The sequence below is a fragment of the Rousettus aegyptiacus genome, unplaced genomic scaffold, assembly GCF_014176215.1.
Source record: "Rousettus aegyptiacus isolate mRouAeg1 unplaced genomic scaffold, mRouAeg1.p scaffold_m13_p_2, whole genome shotgun sequence".
In the NCBI taxonomy this organism is placed as follows: Eukaryota; Metazoa; Chordata; class Mammalia; order Chiroptera; family Pteropodidae; genus Rousettus; species Rousettus aegyptiacus.
The window spans coordinates 175,538,794-175,553,240 of NW_023416295.1; the positions used below are offsets into that span (position 1 = coordinate 175,538,794).

Genomic DNA, 14,447 nt, shown 5'->3' on the forward strand with positions numbered 1-14,447 from the left:
GATGCACACGTGACCCTCGATCCTCCTGCTCTGGATAACGCGGTCACGTGCACCAGGTTCCCAGAGCACGGCTGCCCCTCGCAGGGCCCGGCCATGGGCTGGCAGTGGGGATCAGAGGGGCGGTCAGCACAGTGGTTAGAGCGCTCAGGCACCTGTGAGCCACTACGAGCTCTCTAGCCTCAGTCTCTGGGGGGCCTCTGCGATCTGAGACAATGTTGCAGATGCCGGGCACGTGTCTGGGGCGTGGGAGACGCCCTACGTCACCAGCCCCGGTGCCGAGGCTGGGCTCATCCCCTGCGGCCCTCCCAGGCACTGACCACCCAACTGCAGAGCCACCGGGGCGAGGGGGAGGGCAGAGGTCAGACCAGAGGAGCAGGACGGTGCTCCGACAGGGAGGGGTGTGGTTTAGAGGGGTGCCCGACGCCCCCTGGTTCCCTGGAGGCCTGGAGGGACCCAGGGATTTCCACGCCCTCACAGAAACAGATGGAGGACGGGTGAGGGGCAGGCTGGCCAGCAGGGCGGGCCAGGGACCAGGACTCAAGGCCACTCGGGTCCAGACTGGAGCTGCTTGGGGGCCTGGCTGGACTCACACCCTCTCAGCACCTGAGAGCAGGTCGCCATGCAAGACACACCCACCCGCCGGCAGGTGCCGCCCAAGCCCAGCCACTGCTGGACCCCGCCGCGCTCTCCCAGAGCCGTCACAGGCACTGGCCAGGCGCAGGACCGAGGCTCCTCCAAAGGCGTAGTGAGTGCTGCGGTCTCCACCTCCCGGGTCAGGACGGGGGCCCCTGCCCAAGGACGGTGTCCTGGCTGCCCGAGTCCCCTGCTGGCCCCCGAAGCAGAGGGGCCGCCCTGTCTGCCGGGCGCGAGGGCAGGGGAGGACGGACAGACGAGGGGCACTGCCCCCCAGACTCTGCCCGACCGAGGGCCAGAATGGAGCGGAGCTGGGCGGGGAAGGCCAGCCTCCCGCCACACCCGGGGGTGCGGTGTCTCCACTGCACCCCCCACGGGGAAACTGAGGCACGGGGCCGGCTATCCAGAGCAGGGCGTGGAGGGCACCCACTGACCCCCAAGGGGCCGGGCGCCCTGCACTGCTCGGCACGTGGGTGGGGCCCTGGTGCTCCTCACAGGCCTGTGCCGTAAGCAGAGGTGGACAGCACCCTGTCCCTCCCCTGGGGGCCGCCACACAGCTCCAGGTCGGAAGTGCCTGGCGGGGTGGGGGGGACAGACGAGGGGCCAGGAAGGCCCCTCCCCCGGGCCACAGGTCGACCCTCCAGGCACAACGGCCGAGCCCCTGAACCAGGAGGCCCGGGCGCGTGCATCCCACCCGTGTGGGTGGGGGTCAGTAATGACCCGAACGCCTGGCTGAGCAGACCCCCCCCCGGACACTCCCAGGGCCAGGCCTGAAACCCCGGAGCAGGACGCGGGACGGCAGCCACGAAGCCTGTCCTGACGGCTCGCCGGGCGCTTAGCACCGACAGCCTGTGTCCGCGGGACAGCGTGTGCGCTCAGGGCCGCAGGACGCCCCCTTCGCGGGCGAATGTGGGGGACGCGGCTGTATCCTCAGCACACTCCCGGGCCCCGCGCAAGGCCCCAGCGCTGAGAGAGCCGCTGTGTCGGCCACGTGCTCCCTGCCCCGGCCGGAAAGGTCAGGACGGTGGGCCGGGTGGCCGGAAGGAAAGGCTGTTCTACGTAATTTGCCTTCAAAGTAGTTGGTTAGATCGTGTGTGTCCGTGTCTCCGTGTGTGTGTGTGTGTGTTTAAGAACCGATCCACGGCCTGCACCCGGGACCTCAGGACAGACACCCGCCAGGGTGAGTCAAACAGCAGAGCGGGTGTTGGGCTTTGCTGGTTTTGAACCGTCCACACCCAAAAAAGGGAGCCTGTCATCCCGGGGAACAAGTTCGCACCTGAAGCAAAAGCGTGAGAATCAGCCGTTGTAGTTTTTCTGAAAAATGCCTGTTCCCTTCGCCCAGGGCCGGGCTCCCCAGCACAGGAGGGACTGCAGGTAGGGCTGGGGGGGCTCCCTGTGGCCCCCCAAGTGAAGGAAGAGCGCCAGCCACGCCCGGGCAGGGGACTCCCCGAGCACCCTGCGGCTCGTTCCATAAATAATCCAGATCCTGGTGGCGTCCCCTCGTCCCCACAAACACAGGGTGGTCCCTCTGACATACAGCCTGGGAGCCCGACCCGCGTGCGTCTCCTCAGGCCGCCGGTGACCCTCCCCAAACAAGACGCGGAAAGCGGGGGCGCTAGTGGCCTCGCCCACACCCAGGAACCAATTCCAGGGCTTTGACATAAACCTACACGTTCAGGCCACGGGACGAGGGGAAAATCCAGAACATGATGCCCCCAGGGCTGTGCGCGGAAAGGAATCACGCCGAATTCCGGAGGATTTTCCACACGCTCTGCCCCGCTGATAAACTACTCCTTCTGTGCATCTCAGTGTGGGCAGAGGTGGCGGCCCGTGGCCCCGCCACACGGCATGCCCCCAGCAAGGACGCTGCTCTGGGGCCCGGCACCCGACCCCCGTGCCACCTGCCCGGCTCCTGGGCGTCGCCGTGGGCAGGCGAGTGCGTCAGCCCAGACCCGTCCTCCCCGACCTTCCCGCTCCTCCATCACAGACCCAGCGGCCCGACAAGCAGCAGCAGCTGCCGCCCCGACCCCATCCCGCAGCCCCGTCCACGCTCGGCGTGGCCACACAGGCCCTCAGCTGCCACCAAGGCTTGTCCCCCCCATGCCTGGTGACCCCAAAAGGTGCCAGCGCCCACTAGGTGCACACCTGCACGAGCAGGTAGAGCCGAGGACGGGCCAGGGGGGTTGCACACGTTAACCGGTCAACTCCTCTAGGCTCTCGACTCAGCCCAGGTCACTGCAGGCTCCCATGTCCCCACGGCCACCCTCCCTGCCCTCTGCTCCTCACCAATCCGGCTCTCCTAAGGGCCAGCCCAAGTCACATCTCCGTCCTCAGGTGCCCCACGACTGCCACTGGTGACCCGCAGTGTCCCTCAGCCCCAGGGCCCCGGGCGTGTGGCTTCTCCTGTGTGGTCACTCCTGCCGCAGCCCTCACGCAGGTCCAGCCCACCCAAGAGGCCACTCGGGCCATGGCTCCTGGAGGCTGTCCCGAGTCTGGACAGCATCGCACACATCCTCCGCCCTGGTGCCCTCACACCAGTGTGGACGGGTCACTGACTGACCACCCTCCGTGTGACTGTCCTGTCAGCCCAGCAGCGGCTCTGACCACCTCTGTCCAGACCTGCACACTGTCTTCACGACAATCCCAAAGGCGCCCCAGCGGCACGGGGTCTAGGAGTGGTCTCGTGGCCCTTCCGGAAGCCGACCCGCCTGCAAGGCCCCGGCTCAGTGATCGCGTTTCCTTCCCCTGAATCTCACGCTCCCAGAGCCGGCTCGTTTCGGAAGGCGCGGCCCGAGAGAACAGGGCTCAGGAGTCCCCGTCCTGGGGCCAAAGCCCAGCGCAGCCACCAGCGCCCTGGCCCACTCCTCGGAAGCGGTGCCGGAGGCGTCACCTCGCGGGGCCGCTGCAGGAGAAGCCGCGTGCTCGGGCAGGCAGCGCCCTGGGTTCCCGGCTCCCGGGGCCGTCGGCCCGTCGACCCTGCCGTGGCCCGCACGTCCGCCCCCCTCGCCTCGCACAGCCCGCCCTGCGCCCACCCACGCTCCGCAGCCCCGGAGCCGGGCCCAGCGCCCCCCTCCATGCTCCCACCTGGCGCCCTCGCTCAGACGCCGCTCGGGCCTCGGCCCCGGAGCTCCTCCAGCTGCCTGCCAGACCCTCCAGCCAGCCTCTCCGGGTTCCCCATCCAGGGACACGTCCATGCACCGTCTGTACCCACCCACCCAACCTCCAGGAGGACGGGGCCACGCCGGCTCTCCAGGGCCTCCCTCCCACACAGTAGGCCTGGCACGCAGTAGGTGCTCAGTAAATAAACGCCCCTTTGTTTCTGACCCAGTGTTTCTTAACATGTGTTAGCAAGTAACTATTTCCAGAGCTCCTAGAGGCCTCCGGTAAGGTTAACCAGCTGCCCGAGACACCTAACTCTGCGGCCAGAGAATCCAGTCCAGCAGCGGAAGCAGTTCACACCTGAGACTCAGAAACACACGGCGCACCTGCCGACGCCGGGCGCAGCAGCCACCGCAGACTTCCTTGTTCGCGGTCGTTTGTTTAAAAGTCCCTACGACATCCTGTATTTAACTGGGCAAACACTTGCTAAAACTTTATCAAGCCTGGACGACGTTAACCATGTTCCCTCCACCAAAGTAAACGGCGAAAAGGTTACTCAAGCCTATTTCACCGGTGCAGTATTTTCTGACATGTCTGAACGACTCATTGGCCAATCATTTTTACCCCACAAATGCTAGGTTCCCCACATCCGTAGGTCTGCAACACCCACAAACGCTGGGCCATTTTCTACCAAATGCCATGTTCTGCAATGCACGGCTGAAAGCTCTAAACCCACAGGCACACACATGCTCAAGATGGATTAAAAATGTAAATTTTGCCGAAAGACCAACATCCAGAAAGACTACACAAAGAATTCAACGCTCAAGAGTCCCACTGGCTGGGTTAAAAGCTTTGAAAAACTCAGATTTAGCTTTCACAAACATTCATGATAAAAAGTCCCTACCAAAGAATTTTAAATCTCTTTCAAAAACTGACAGATGGAAAATAAACACCTTGTACAACTGGGTGTCACCCCAAAATGGCAGCTATTTAAATTCACCCACATTCAGAATTCAAATAGTTTTTTGTCCTTGGTAGGCTATGCAAAACCGTCAACACTATCTATTGGCAGTGGGAATGACTGTGCCGAAGCCCCTGGCCAGGTGAGAAAGAACCGCCCTCCTCCAGGTAAATCCACCCCGGGCACCACCCCAGGTACACCTTCCCAGCAGGCGCCTCAGGGCACAGCCTGGCACGGCTCCCACAAAACTAATCGAGGCTGTTCCCTCCCGCGCCTCCAGGGCCCTAACAAAGCCTTAGAGGCTGCAAAGCCAGGAAGCCAGGAACAGGTCACTGGAAACAGTGTAGCAATTTGAAACAAGGGCCTTCCCCATGGTTCCCTAATAAAACCTAAGCCTCCAACCGGTTAACTCGAGGGCTGATCTTTTCTCTTTTCTTTTGTTTTCTCTCTGCACAGTGCTTTGCTGTTTAGAATTACAGACTTTATGGTTTACAGCGATTTGCTTCTTCAAGCGTGAAATTGTTGTCACCCGGTCTGAGGGTTACACAGCACCCAAAGGCGCCTACTTTAAACCAGAGTGAGGATTCGGCATGGACACCATTGAGCTTAGCAGCGAATTTCTCAAAAGCATTCTCTCAGGCACCCGAGGGAAGTGTCAGGAGTGAGCTCCTATTGTCTGGGTCGTGGCTGACACCCAGCACCCCTGTCCCCGGCCATGTAACCCGGAGAGAGCTATTTATCACCTCTGAGCCTCAGTTTCTTCATCTGTAACGCGCGCAGTAGCTGAACGCCACACGCCTCCCTGTACCCAGAGGAGTCAGCGACAGTGTAAGCTCAAAACTATAGAAAACTGCCTGGTACCCAGCAACAGGCCACCGTTACTACCTGGGGGGGTGACACACGAGCCCAGGTGCCCGATTACGAGAGGTGTGGCACGCAGGATTCAGAACCCGAAACTGGACCACTGGGAAAACCACTACGTAGCACAGAATCCCCCCAGCCCACCCTCCGACTGCAGGCACCCCTCAGTAACTAACTTCTTCTGAATGAAATCTCCCCTAAACCCTGTTTTCCGGCCAACACGGGGGGCCCACATTCCTGCTCCAGACACACAAAACATCCCCGATGCCAGCACCCACCCGTTCCCACCACGGCGCCTCGTCCTCTGCAAAATCGACACCCTGCGATACCGCCACGCTCTGCTTCACCCAGCAGATAAAAAATAAGAAAACGCCAATGCAAACTTAGGACGGAGATCTTTTTTTTTTAATTGTCGCTGTTTAATATTTCTCCCTAAGGGGCTGGTCCGCATTCTCCAGACGTACTCACAACCCCGCAATACCTCACGCCAGAGAGAGGTTACGTGACCAAAACCTGTGAGGCTTCAGGACGGGGCCAGACGTTCCAGATCCGGTAAGCGAACAACTGAAACCTGTCTGCCACCTGCTCTTAGTACATAAGGAATTACGGCGGGCGACCGTGAAAACAAAGCGAGTCAGAAAATAAACTTTTGGATTCCCTCAGGGCTCCCACGGTGATAGTGTATCCTGATAATTTATTGTTTAAACAACTCATTCGAAACGTTGGCTCAGACGACCCACAGACCCGAGCCCTCCCTGGTGACAGCTTGGGCTTGTGACGAAGGTCACTGCTCGCACCAGCTGACCGCGTCCACGGGCAGGCCCCTTGACGAGCCACAGGGGGTGCCCCTTTGTTCCCAACCCCCCACGCCCTGCCGAACCATTTCTCCTGTGTCTCCCAGTCCCACATCCGCGCCCTGTCCCCCTCTTCCCAGGCCCAACTCTTCGCTGACAAACATTCAGCTGGCTGAGCCCTGACTGTCCCCCTCTCTCCCGCTCACCTCCAGCCCCAGAGCAGGCCGGCGGGGTTCCCACACGGGCACCCTGCTAAGTGACCCCCAGAGGAGCAGCCCGTGTCCGGGAGCAGCGGCCGAGATCAAACGCAGCCGTGCTGTGCAAAGTGCTCCCACACCCAGCGCGCGCACAGCCTGACTATTATCTGGAGGAGACAGGAGAGAGGCCCCAAGGGAAGTGACTCCAGCCGCACCACAGGGTGACTCGGGCCCATCCAGCAATTTCCAGCGGTCCCACCCGGGAACTAATTGGCACATGGGATGGGCAGTGACCCTTGATCTTCCCAGACAGCTGTGTGGCTGCCGGCAGAGATGATGATTCAGATGGCCCCAGACACCAGGTTTTAATAGCACATCTTGGGAGCCACCGCATGCTGAGGAAAGCACCAGGAAGCCCTAGCCTTCACCGTGAAGCCCAGGCCTGCCCCGAGCAAAAGCGCTAAGGGAAGCAGCGCCGTGCCCCTCCCATCCCTGGGCCTTGGAGGAGGGGTGGCGGGAGGAAGCGGGGGCCGGGGACTCATAGCATCTCACCATCCAACAGGAGGGCGCGATGCCCAAAGCACTGCCCAGGCCCTGCCCGAATGCACCCCGGGAAGCCAGGCAGGCCCCTGGCAGGGTCCGACAGCTCCCCAGGTGGCCCAGCAGGCGCCCCAATGACCACTCACCAGAGACGGCCACCTCCATGAGCGCCTCCAGCGGCCGGTTGTTGTCCAGGTCCCGGCTGAGCTGCAGCTCGCCGGTGGCGGGGTCCAGGAGCAGCAGCTGCAGCTCGTTGCCCTGCAGGAAGGCATAGCTGAGGCTGTCGGAGAGGTCCGGGTCGTGGGCCGGGACGCGGCCGATCACGCCGGCGGGGAAGCTGTGGGACTTGTTGGTGACGTAGTTGTTGAAGAGGATCTGGAAGTCCGGCAGCACCGGCGGGTTGTCGTTCTGGTCCAGGAGGCGGACGTGCACCGTGGCGCGGCTGACCAGGGGCGCGGACGTGGCCTGCACCACCAGCACGTACTCCCGCCGAACCTCGAAGTCCAGCTCCGCCAGCGCCCGCAGGTCCCCGCTCAGCAGGTCCAGCTGGAAGACCTCGGGCACGTTGCCCTCCACGATCTGATACATGATCTGGGCGTTGGGGCCTTCGTCAGGGTCGTTGGCACGAATCTTCGCCACCACGGACCCCACCGGGCTGTTCTCCTCCACAAACAGCTCCAGCTCGTCCCTCTCGAACACTGGGGGGTTGTCATTAATGTCCAAGACGGTCACCTGGATTTCCACAGAGGCGCTGAGGGCCGCCGGGCTCCCCCGGTCCACGGCCAGGGCCCGAAGGTTGTACACAGCCACGTTCTCCCGGTCCAGCCTGCGCTGGGTGCGGACCACGCCCGACGTGGGCTCCACGTAGAAGTCCCCGTCGCCATCGTCCCCGCCCTGGAAAGTGTAGAGCAGGCGGCCGTTGGGGCCCGAGTCCCGGTCGGTGGCAGAGACCTGGAGGACGCTGGTGGCCGGAGGCGCGTCCTCGAAGACGGAGCCCTGGTAGAAGTCCCGCAGGAAGCGCGGGGCGTTGTCGTTGGCGTCCAGGATGAGGATCTCCAGCGAGGTGGAGTCACACTTCTGCGGGATGCCGTTGTCCCGGGCAGTGATAGCCAGCGTGTAGGCGGCCTGGTCCTCGTAGTCCAGCTCCGTCATGGTGTAGACGGTGCCCGAGTCCGGGTCGATGCGGAACTGCGGCACGGGGTCCTCCAGCACGTAGGTGATCCGCGCATTCTCGCCGGTGTCCTCGTCGCTGGCGCTGATGGTGGCGATGGAGGTGCCCAGGGGCCGGTCCTCGCTGACGCTCACCGTGTAGTGGGAGCTCTGGAAGACCGGCCGGTGCGTGTTGGCGTCGGTGACGTTGATGAAGACCTGGGCCGTGTGCGCGCGCGTGCCGTCGGACGCCGTCACCGCCAGCACGTACTGCCGCTCCTGCTTGTAGTCCAGCGGCAGCGCCAGGGTGATGAGGCCGCCGCCGCTCTGGCTGCTGAGGGCGAAGCGGTTGCGCGTGTTGCCGCCGGTGAGCTGGTAGGTGATCACGCTGTTGGCGTCGCGGTCGCGGGCCTGCAGGGTCAGCACGCTGCTCCCCACCGCCGCGTCCTCGTTCAGGCGCAGCTCGTACACCGGCTGCGTGAAGGTGGGGTCGTTGTCGTTAACGTCCAGCACCGTGATGGACACGCTGGCGGAGGAGCTCATGGGCGGCGAGCCGTGGTCCACCGCCTCCACCCCGAAGCTGTAGTGCTCCACCTGCTCGCGGTCCAGCTCCGCGCACACGGTGATCCAGCCCGAGCTGTTGTGGATCTGGAAAGGAAAGCCGGCGGCCGAGTCCTCCTGGGACCCGGCGCCCCCACCGCCCCCACCGCCCACAGACGCCGCCCCCGTGTCCACCAGGCGATAGCGCAGGCGCGAGTTCTCCCCCGCGTCCGCGTCCACCGCCTGGATGTGCAGCACCGAGTGGCCCAGGGGGACGTTCTCCAGCACGGCCGCCTGGAAGGGGCTGCTCACGAACAGCGGGGCGTTGTCGTTCACGTCCAGCACCTGCACGGACACCAGCCCCGACGAGTTGATGAGCGGGGGCCGGCCCGCGTCCTGGGCCTTGATGCGCAGCGTGTACTCCCGGATGGCCTCGAAGTCCAGCGGGTTGATCACGTCCAGGCTCCCGCTCAGCGAATGCAAGTAGAACTGCCCCTTGAGGTTCCCACTGACGATGCTGTAGTGGATGGCCGCATTCTGGCCTTGGTCGCGATCCGTGGCCTGCACGCGCAGCACGGCCGTGTTGACCGCCACGTCCTCGGGCACCTGAACCACATAGCGCTTCTCGCTGAACTGCGGGTAGTTGTCGTTTTCGTCCTCCACCACGATGTGCACGGTGGCCGTGGCGCTGAGCGGGCCCGGGTTGCGACCTTGGTCATTGGCCTCCACCAGCAGCTGGTGCGCGGCCGCCTCCTCGCGGTCCACCGCCGCCCGCGTGCGCACCACGCCCGAGCGCGCGTCAATCTCGAAGACGCCGCCCGCACCCTCCAGCAGGCGGTAGCGCATGTTGGCGTTCGAGGGCGCGTCGCCGTCGGTGGCGCGAATGGTCAGCACCTCGTAGCCCACCTCGAGGTTCTCACGCACGCGCTCGCGGTACTCGGACTGCTCGAAGACCGGACTGTGGTCGTTGGTGTCACTGACTGTGACCGTGAGGTAGGTGGCGGCCGAGCGCCGCGGCGAGCCGTGGTCCACGGCGCTCACCTTGAGCACGTGCGTGTCCTTGGTCTCGCGGTCCAGCGGGCGCGCGGTGCTCACGGCGCCGGAGGCGGCGTCGATGACGAAGAAGCCGCTGGAGCGCTCGTCGAACAGCGCCTCCATCTGGTAGCTCAGGCGCCCCGCCTCGCCCTCGTCCGGGTCGTGCGCGCGCAGCTCGAGGACCGCGGTGCCGGCCGGCTCGTTCTCGGGCACCGACACCTGGTAGCTGGGCAGCGGGAACTGTGGGCTCGTGCTGCCGCCAGCGCCGCGCCGGGCCCGCCGCGCCGCCGCCGCCCGCATCCCGGCCTGAGGCGGGCTTGGCGGCGACGGCGACACGGGCGGCGGCGGGGAGGGCGTCCCCGCGGCCGCCTCCAGTTCCAGCTCCACCCGGACGGCGCCGGCCGCGCGCCGCAGGGCACACAGTAGGCTCAGGCGGGCGGAGCTGCCGGGCGGCAGGCAGACGGGGCGGCGTGGGCAGCGGGGCCGGGGGCGCGGCGGGCAGCTGCAGGCCGGGAACGTGGTCAGGGCCGCCAGCGCCGAGAGCAGCGCGGCCCCGCCGCCGCCGCCGCCGCCGCCGGGGGCCGGGAAGCAGAGCCTCGCGCCGGGCGCAGGCACCGTGAGCACAGCCCGCGCGCGCAGCTCCGCGCCGGGGGCCCGTCGTGGCCGGAGCCGGGCGCTGCAGCCGGGCCCGTGCGCTCGCGCCCGCAGGCGAAGGCTCAGCACCGTCGGGGCGCCGCGGGCCGCCAGGCGGACGTGCAGCGGCAGCGGCCGTGGCCCCAGGCGCGCGCAGCCCCGCAGCCCCGCGCTGGGCGCGCGCCGCCGCCCACCCAGCCGCCCGTCGCGGCTCACGTCCAGCAGCTCCCGCAGCGCGCGGGGGGTGCGCGCGGCGTCCAGCGCGTAGGTCCAGCCCGGTCCAAGGGCGAAGGCGCGGGCCCCGCCGGGGACGCGCAGCTCCCAGGCGGCCGCTCGCAGCCCCAGCGCCGGTAGGGCGGCGGCCGCAGCCAGCAGCAGCAGCGCGGGCAGCACGGGCGGCGGCGGCGGCGCCATGGCCCGGAGCCCGAGCCCGGTGCCCGAGCACAATCCATGCACCCGGCGCGGCTCCGCATCCACCCGGCGCGGCCGGGGGGCGGCTCCCGCGCGTCCGACGCCCGGCCCTCGGGGCGGCCCGCGCCCCGCCTCCCCGGGGGCCCCGGCGGGGACACCGGGGGCCGCGCTCCCAGTCTCCCCCGCAGCTTCCACTTCGAGAGCACTTTGCGAAAGTTTGCGAAGTTGGTTTCAAGATGGCTCCTCAGCGCGTCCCGGGAGGGCGCCGCGCATCAACCTGCGGTGGCGGCGGCTCTAGGCGGCTCCAGGTGGCTCCCGCGCGGGCTCGGCCGGGCGGCGTGGGAAACGGGGCGAGCCCGGAGAGGGCGGGAGCTGCGCTCCCGGAACGGCTGGGCCGCACCGCGCGGCTCAGACTCCGGCGGCCGGCTGCTGCCTGGGCGGTGCGCCGAGCCCGCGCCCCCTCTGCCCGCGCTCTCCCCGCCCCCGGCCCGGCCCCGCCCCGCCCCTGGCCCCGCCGCGTATTGTTCAGCCCCGGGGGGGGGGGGGGAGTTGGCCCTGGAGGTGCGCGCCTGGAGGATCTCTATGGAGACGCGGGGGCGCAGCCTGGGCGGGGGTGGGGGCCCGGCCCACTGCCCTGCGGCCTCCCCACCCACCTCCGGGTTTGGGAGGAGGGTGGCGGGCAGAGGGAACCGCGCCGGGAAAGGGGGGCTGGAGGCCCGGGGCGGCCACTGCCCGTGGGGCTGCGGCTCCGCGCGTCAGTGGCCGGGCGCGACCCCACCCGGCGGAACTGCTCTGCAGAGAGCGCCGCCCCGGCTGTCGCGCGCGCTGCGCCCGAGAGGGCGCCCGGCCCCGTTAAGGACCGCGGCGGTGCCGGGGGCGGTTACACCTCGGCAAAATGCCGGAGGCCGAAGTGTTTCACACCCGACAAAACTCCCCTGGACTGTGAGACTCACCGGACAACTAACCAGGTTCGGGGCCCGCTTGGCTGAAAGCACAACTTTCAAGCGAACAGGAGAACAGCCGGGGGCGAAGTTCGGGACGTGGCGTGGGCACGGCGGGGGCGAGCTCGGCTGCCGCGCGTGACCCTAGCGGAGCGGAGCGCCGTCCGGTCCCAGGGCCTCTGGCCACAGCGCAACGCGACGGCGGGGGGCGCGAGCCCCGGAGGAGGCGTGAGGCGGGGTCGCTGAGCGGCAGCACCGGCCGTCCGCCGCCTCCTCCCCCGCACCTGCGTCCCCTGCGGGGAACTGCCGGGGTGGGCAGCTCAGGGACCGAGATCCGCCACGGCCGCCTCCTGCCGGGAACCAGGGAGGGGGGAGCGGCGGGTGCTAGGACCTAGTGACACACCCCCATCCGCCTCCTGCGGGCCACAGCCTGGGGTAGGGGGACGGTTAGGACTGCGCGACACCCCCTTTCTGCAAGGCTTTAGGACTGTACTGCCCCCTGCAGAGCTCCGGGTGCCAGAACCCAGCCGGGCCCCTGGGCCTTTCTGTCGTCGGGGGCGAGGGGCGGTGGGGCGGCGCGGGCGGGGTTCCTCCTTCCAAGAAGGCCCCCTTGGTCAGGTAGAAGCGGCAGAGGTGGCAGATGATGCGCACTCGTCAAAACGTCAAAACGGCGGGTCTTTTTGACGAGCGAGGGTCCGATCCCGCCTTCGCATTTCCGAGCGGAGCTGAACCCAGAGGTGCGGGGCCGGGGTCACGACGAACAAATAAATAACCTCAGCCGACACTCCTCAGAGTTGCTCCAAGGTCTCTTTCAGAGCCGGAGCAAAATATGAGCATGTTCTTCCCATCAGCAACGATTCGAAGACGCTATTCTTGACCTGGAAGGTAGACTTGCTTTGGAACTTTTTAACCGGGGACTTTCCACTGGCAAGCCCCGAGGGGAGACCTGTGCTGGGGGAGGGGGGGCGGAAGAGAAGAGTCCATCCCGTAAGTGTGGCCGTCCAGGACCTCCCGGGACTGCCCTTCGTCTTCCTGGGGAGGACCAGAGGGCAGGAGTGAGGGTCAGGAAGGGAGGGAGGAACCGCTAGAGCTTCCAGTGGGAAGCGCCCGGCCAGGGCGAGGGAGAAGCGGAAGGACCAGTCCTGGAGCACCCCAGGAATGCACGTTTTGCAATTGGACTTTAAATAGGGTGGGTTGGGTTTAAATAAACAAAAGGTTCTGTTGCACTGCCCTTGCTGGGTTTTGAAATTTCAAATACAGTGAGTGAGTTTGGGTGTGGGCACGCCTTCCGGAATAAGACACCTGCGGGCCGTGAGGGAACCGCAGAGCCGGCCCCGCGCCACTTCCTTGTCCCAGGGACCCAGGGGGAAGGCAGGGACAGAGCTGGATAACAGGACGGCCAGCAAAAGGCCGAAAGACAAACGACAGCTCCCTTCACACGTCCGTGAGAAGCAGGCCCCTTTAAGAATGCACGCAAAGGGGAAAGATGGACAAAAGCCGGATTATAAGAGTGTGATGGGGAGGTCGGGGGAGTGGAGGGCGTCAGCCTTTGGGCCTGAGGGTCAGCGGAATGTCAGCCTTGTGATCTGACATTGAACTCTACAAACGTGCCTCATGCAGCTCTCCACAGGCACGCACAGTTTCAGGAGAAGGGGTGGGAAGGGAATTAAAAAGCAGGCTGCAGCTTGCGACGGGACTGCAGGGTGGTCCAGCTGCTTCGGCGGAACACGGATCACAACCCTGAGACGGCTGCTGCCTTCCGGGGGTCAGGTTCCGATTCCGCCGCTAAGATGTTGCGTGACCTTCACCGGGCCCTAACTCCTCATTCGAACGGGAGATATCAGGAGTCTGGCTTCCTAGCATTGTTGGGGCATTAATGACGTGATCTGCATGATGAGGCTGGCACCGGCCTGGCTCAGGTGCAGATCTGCTGGGGCTGAGCGTTACTGTTATGTCGTCGTCACCGAGCGTGAGATCATGGTTGCTTCAGCACTGCCTCTCCTGTAGCGGGGGCGATTGGGGGGTAAACGGCGCATGCGCACGTCCGTGCTCACGGAGAGGCAGGCTCCGGGGGGCGGTCTGTGCTCAGCCGCTGCTCCGGCCGCCCGGGGTGTCCACAGAAAGTGAACTGAGCCCCGGAAGGGGAGGGCATGAGCCCTGGGCTTCAGGAAGGGGTGCACAGCACGCGGTGGCCCGGCCGGCACCACCTGAGCGGCCGCGTCTTGCTCAGCCGCCCTTCCTTCTCCCTTGAGGGTGGCGCGAAGCGACAGTGGTCTCTCCTCCCGCTGAGTGACTGTCGGGGTCCCTCCGAGGGGCCTCGGCAGAGGGAAAGGCTTGAAGGGTAGCGGCGGCACCGCCTGCATCCTGGCCGGAGGACGGAGGACGCCAATGCTGGTGTATGCCCCGGGAGTCGCCGCCGCCGCTCCTCACTCCCTGGCCTCGAGGAATCATGACCGATGTGTACCTTTTGCATGTGTCCCTAAGGTGTCTCACATGAAATGAGCACTTTTAAAGGTAAAAATAGAATTTATTTTTTATAAAAAAAAAAGAAGCTATGCATGTCTAGTGTTCTACATGTTCTAAACAGCAGCACGAAACGCTTTTTTGCCGGGGGCTCGAACCGGAACCCACACGAATTCTGGAATTTGTTCCT

The 14,447-nt window shown here is 65.5% G+C and overlaps 1 protein-coding gene across 5 annotated transcripts in view; it reads right to left on the reverse strand.

The window, feature by feature from the left end:
* Positions 1-11,318, reverse strand: part of CELSR1 (cadherin EGF LAG seven-pass G-type receptor 1) — a 102,586-nt gene extending 91,268 nt beyond the window's left edge. For all 5 annotated transcript variants that reach the window (XM_036237683.1, XM_036237682.1, XM_036237680.1 and 2 more), the window contains exon 1: positions 7,232-11,318. In XM_036237683.1, the coding sequence (XP_036093576.1) occupies positions 7,232-10,856 (3,625 nt within the window). In that variant the 5' untranslated portion in view covers positions 10,857-11,318. The remainder of the gene's footprint in view (positions 1-7,231) is intronic.
* Between the last annotated feature and the right edge of the window lie 3,129 nt (positions 11,319-14,447).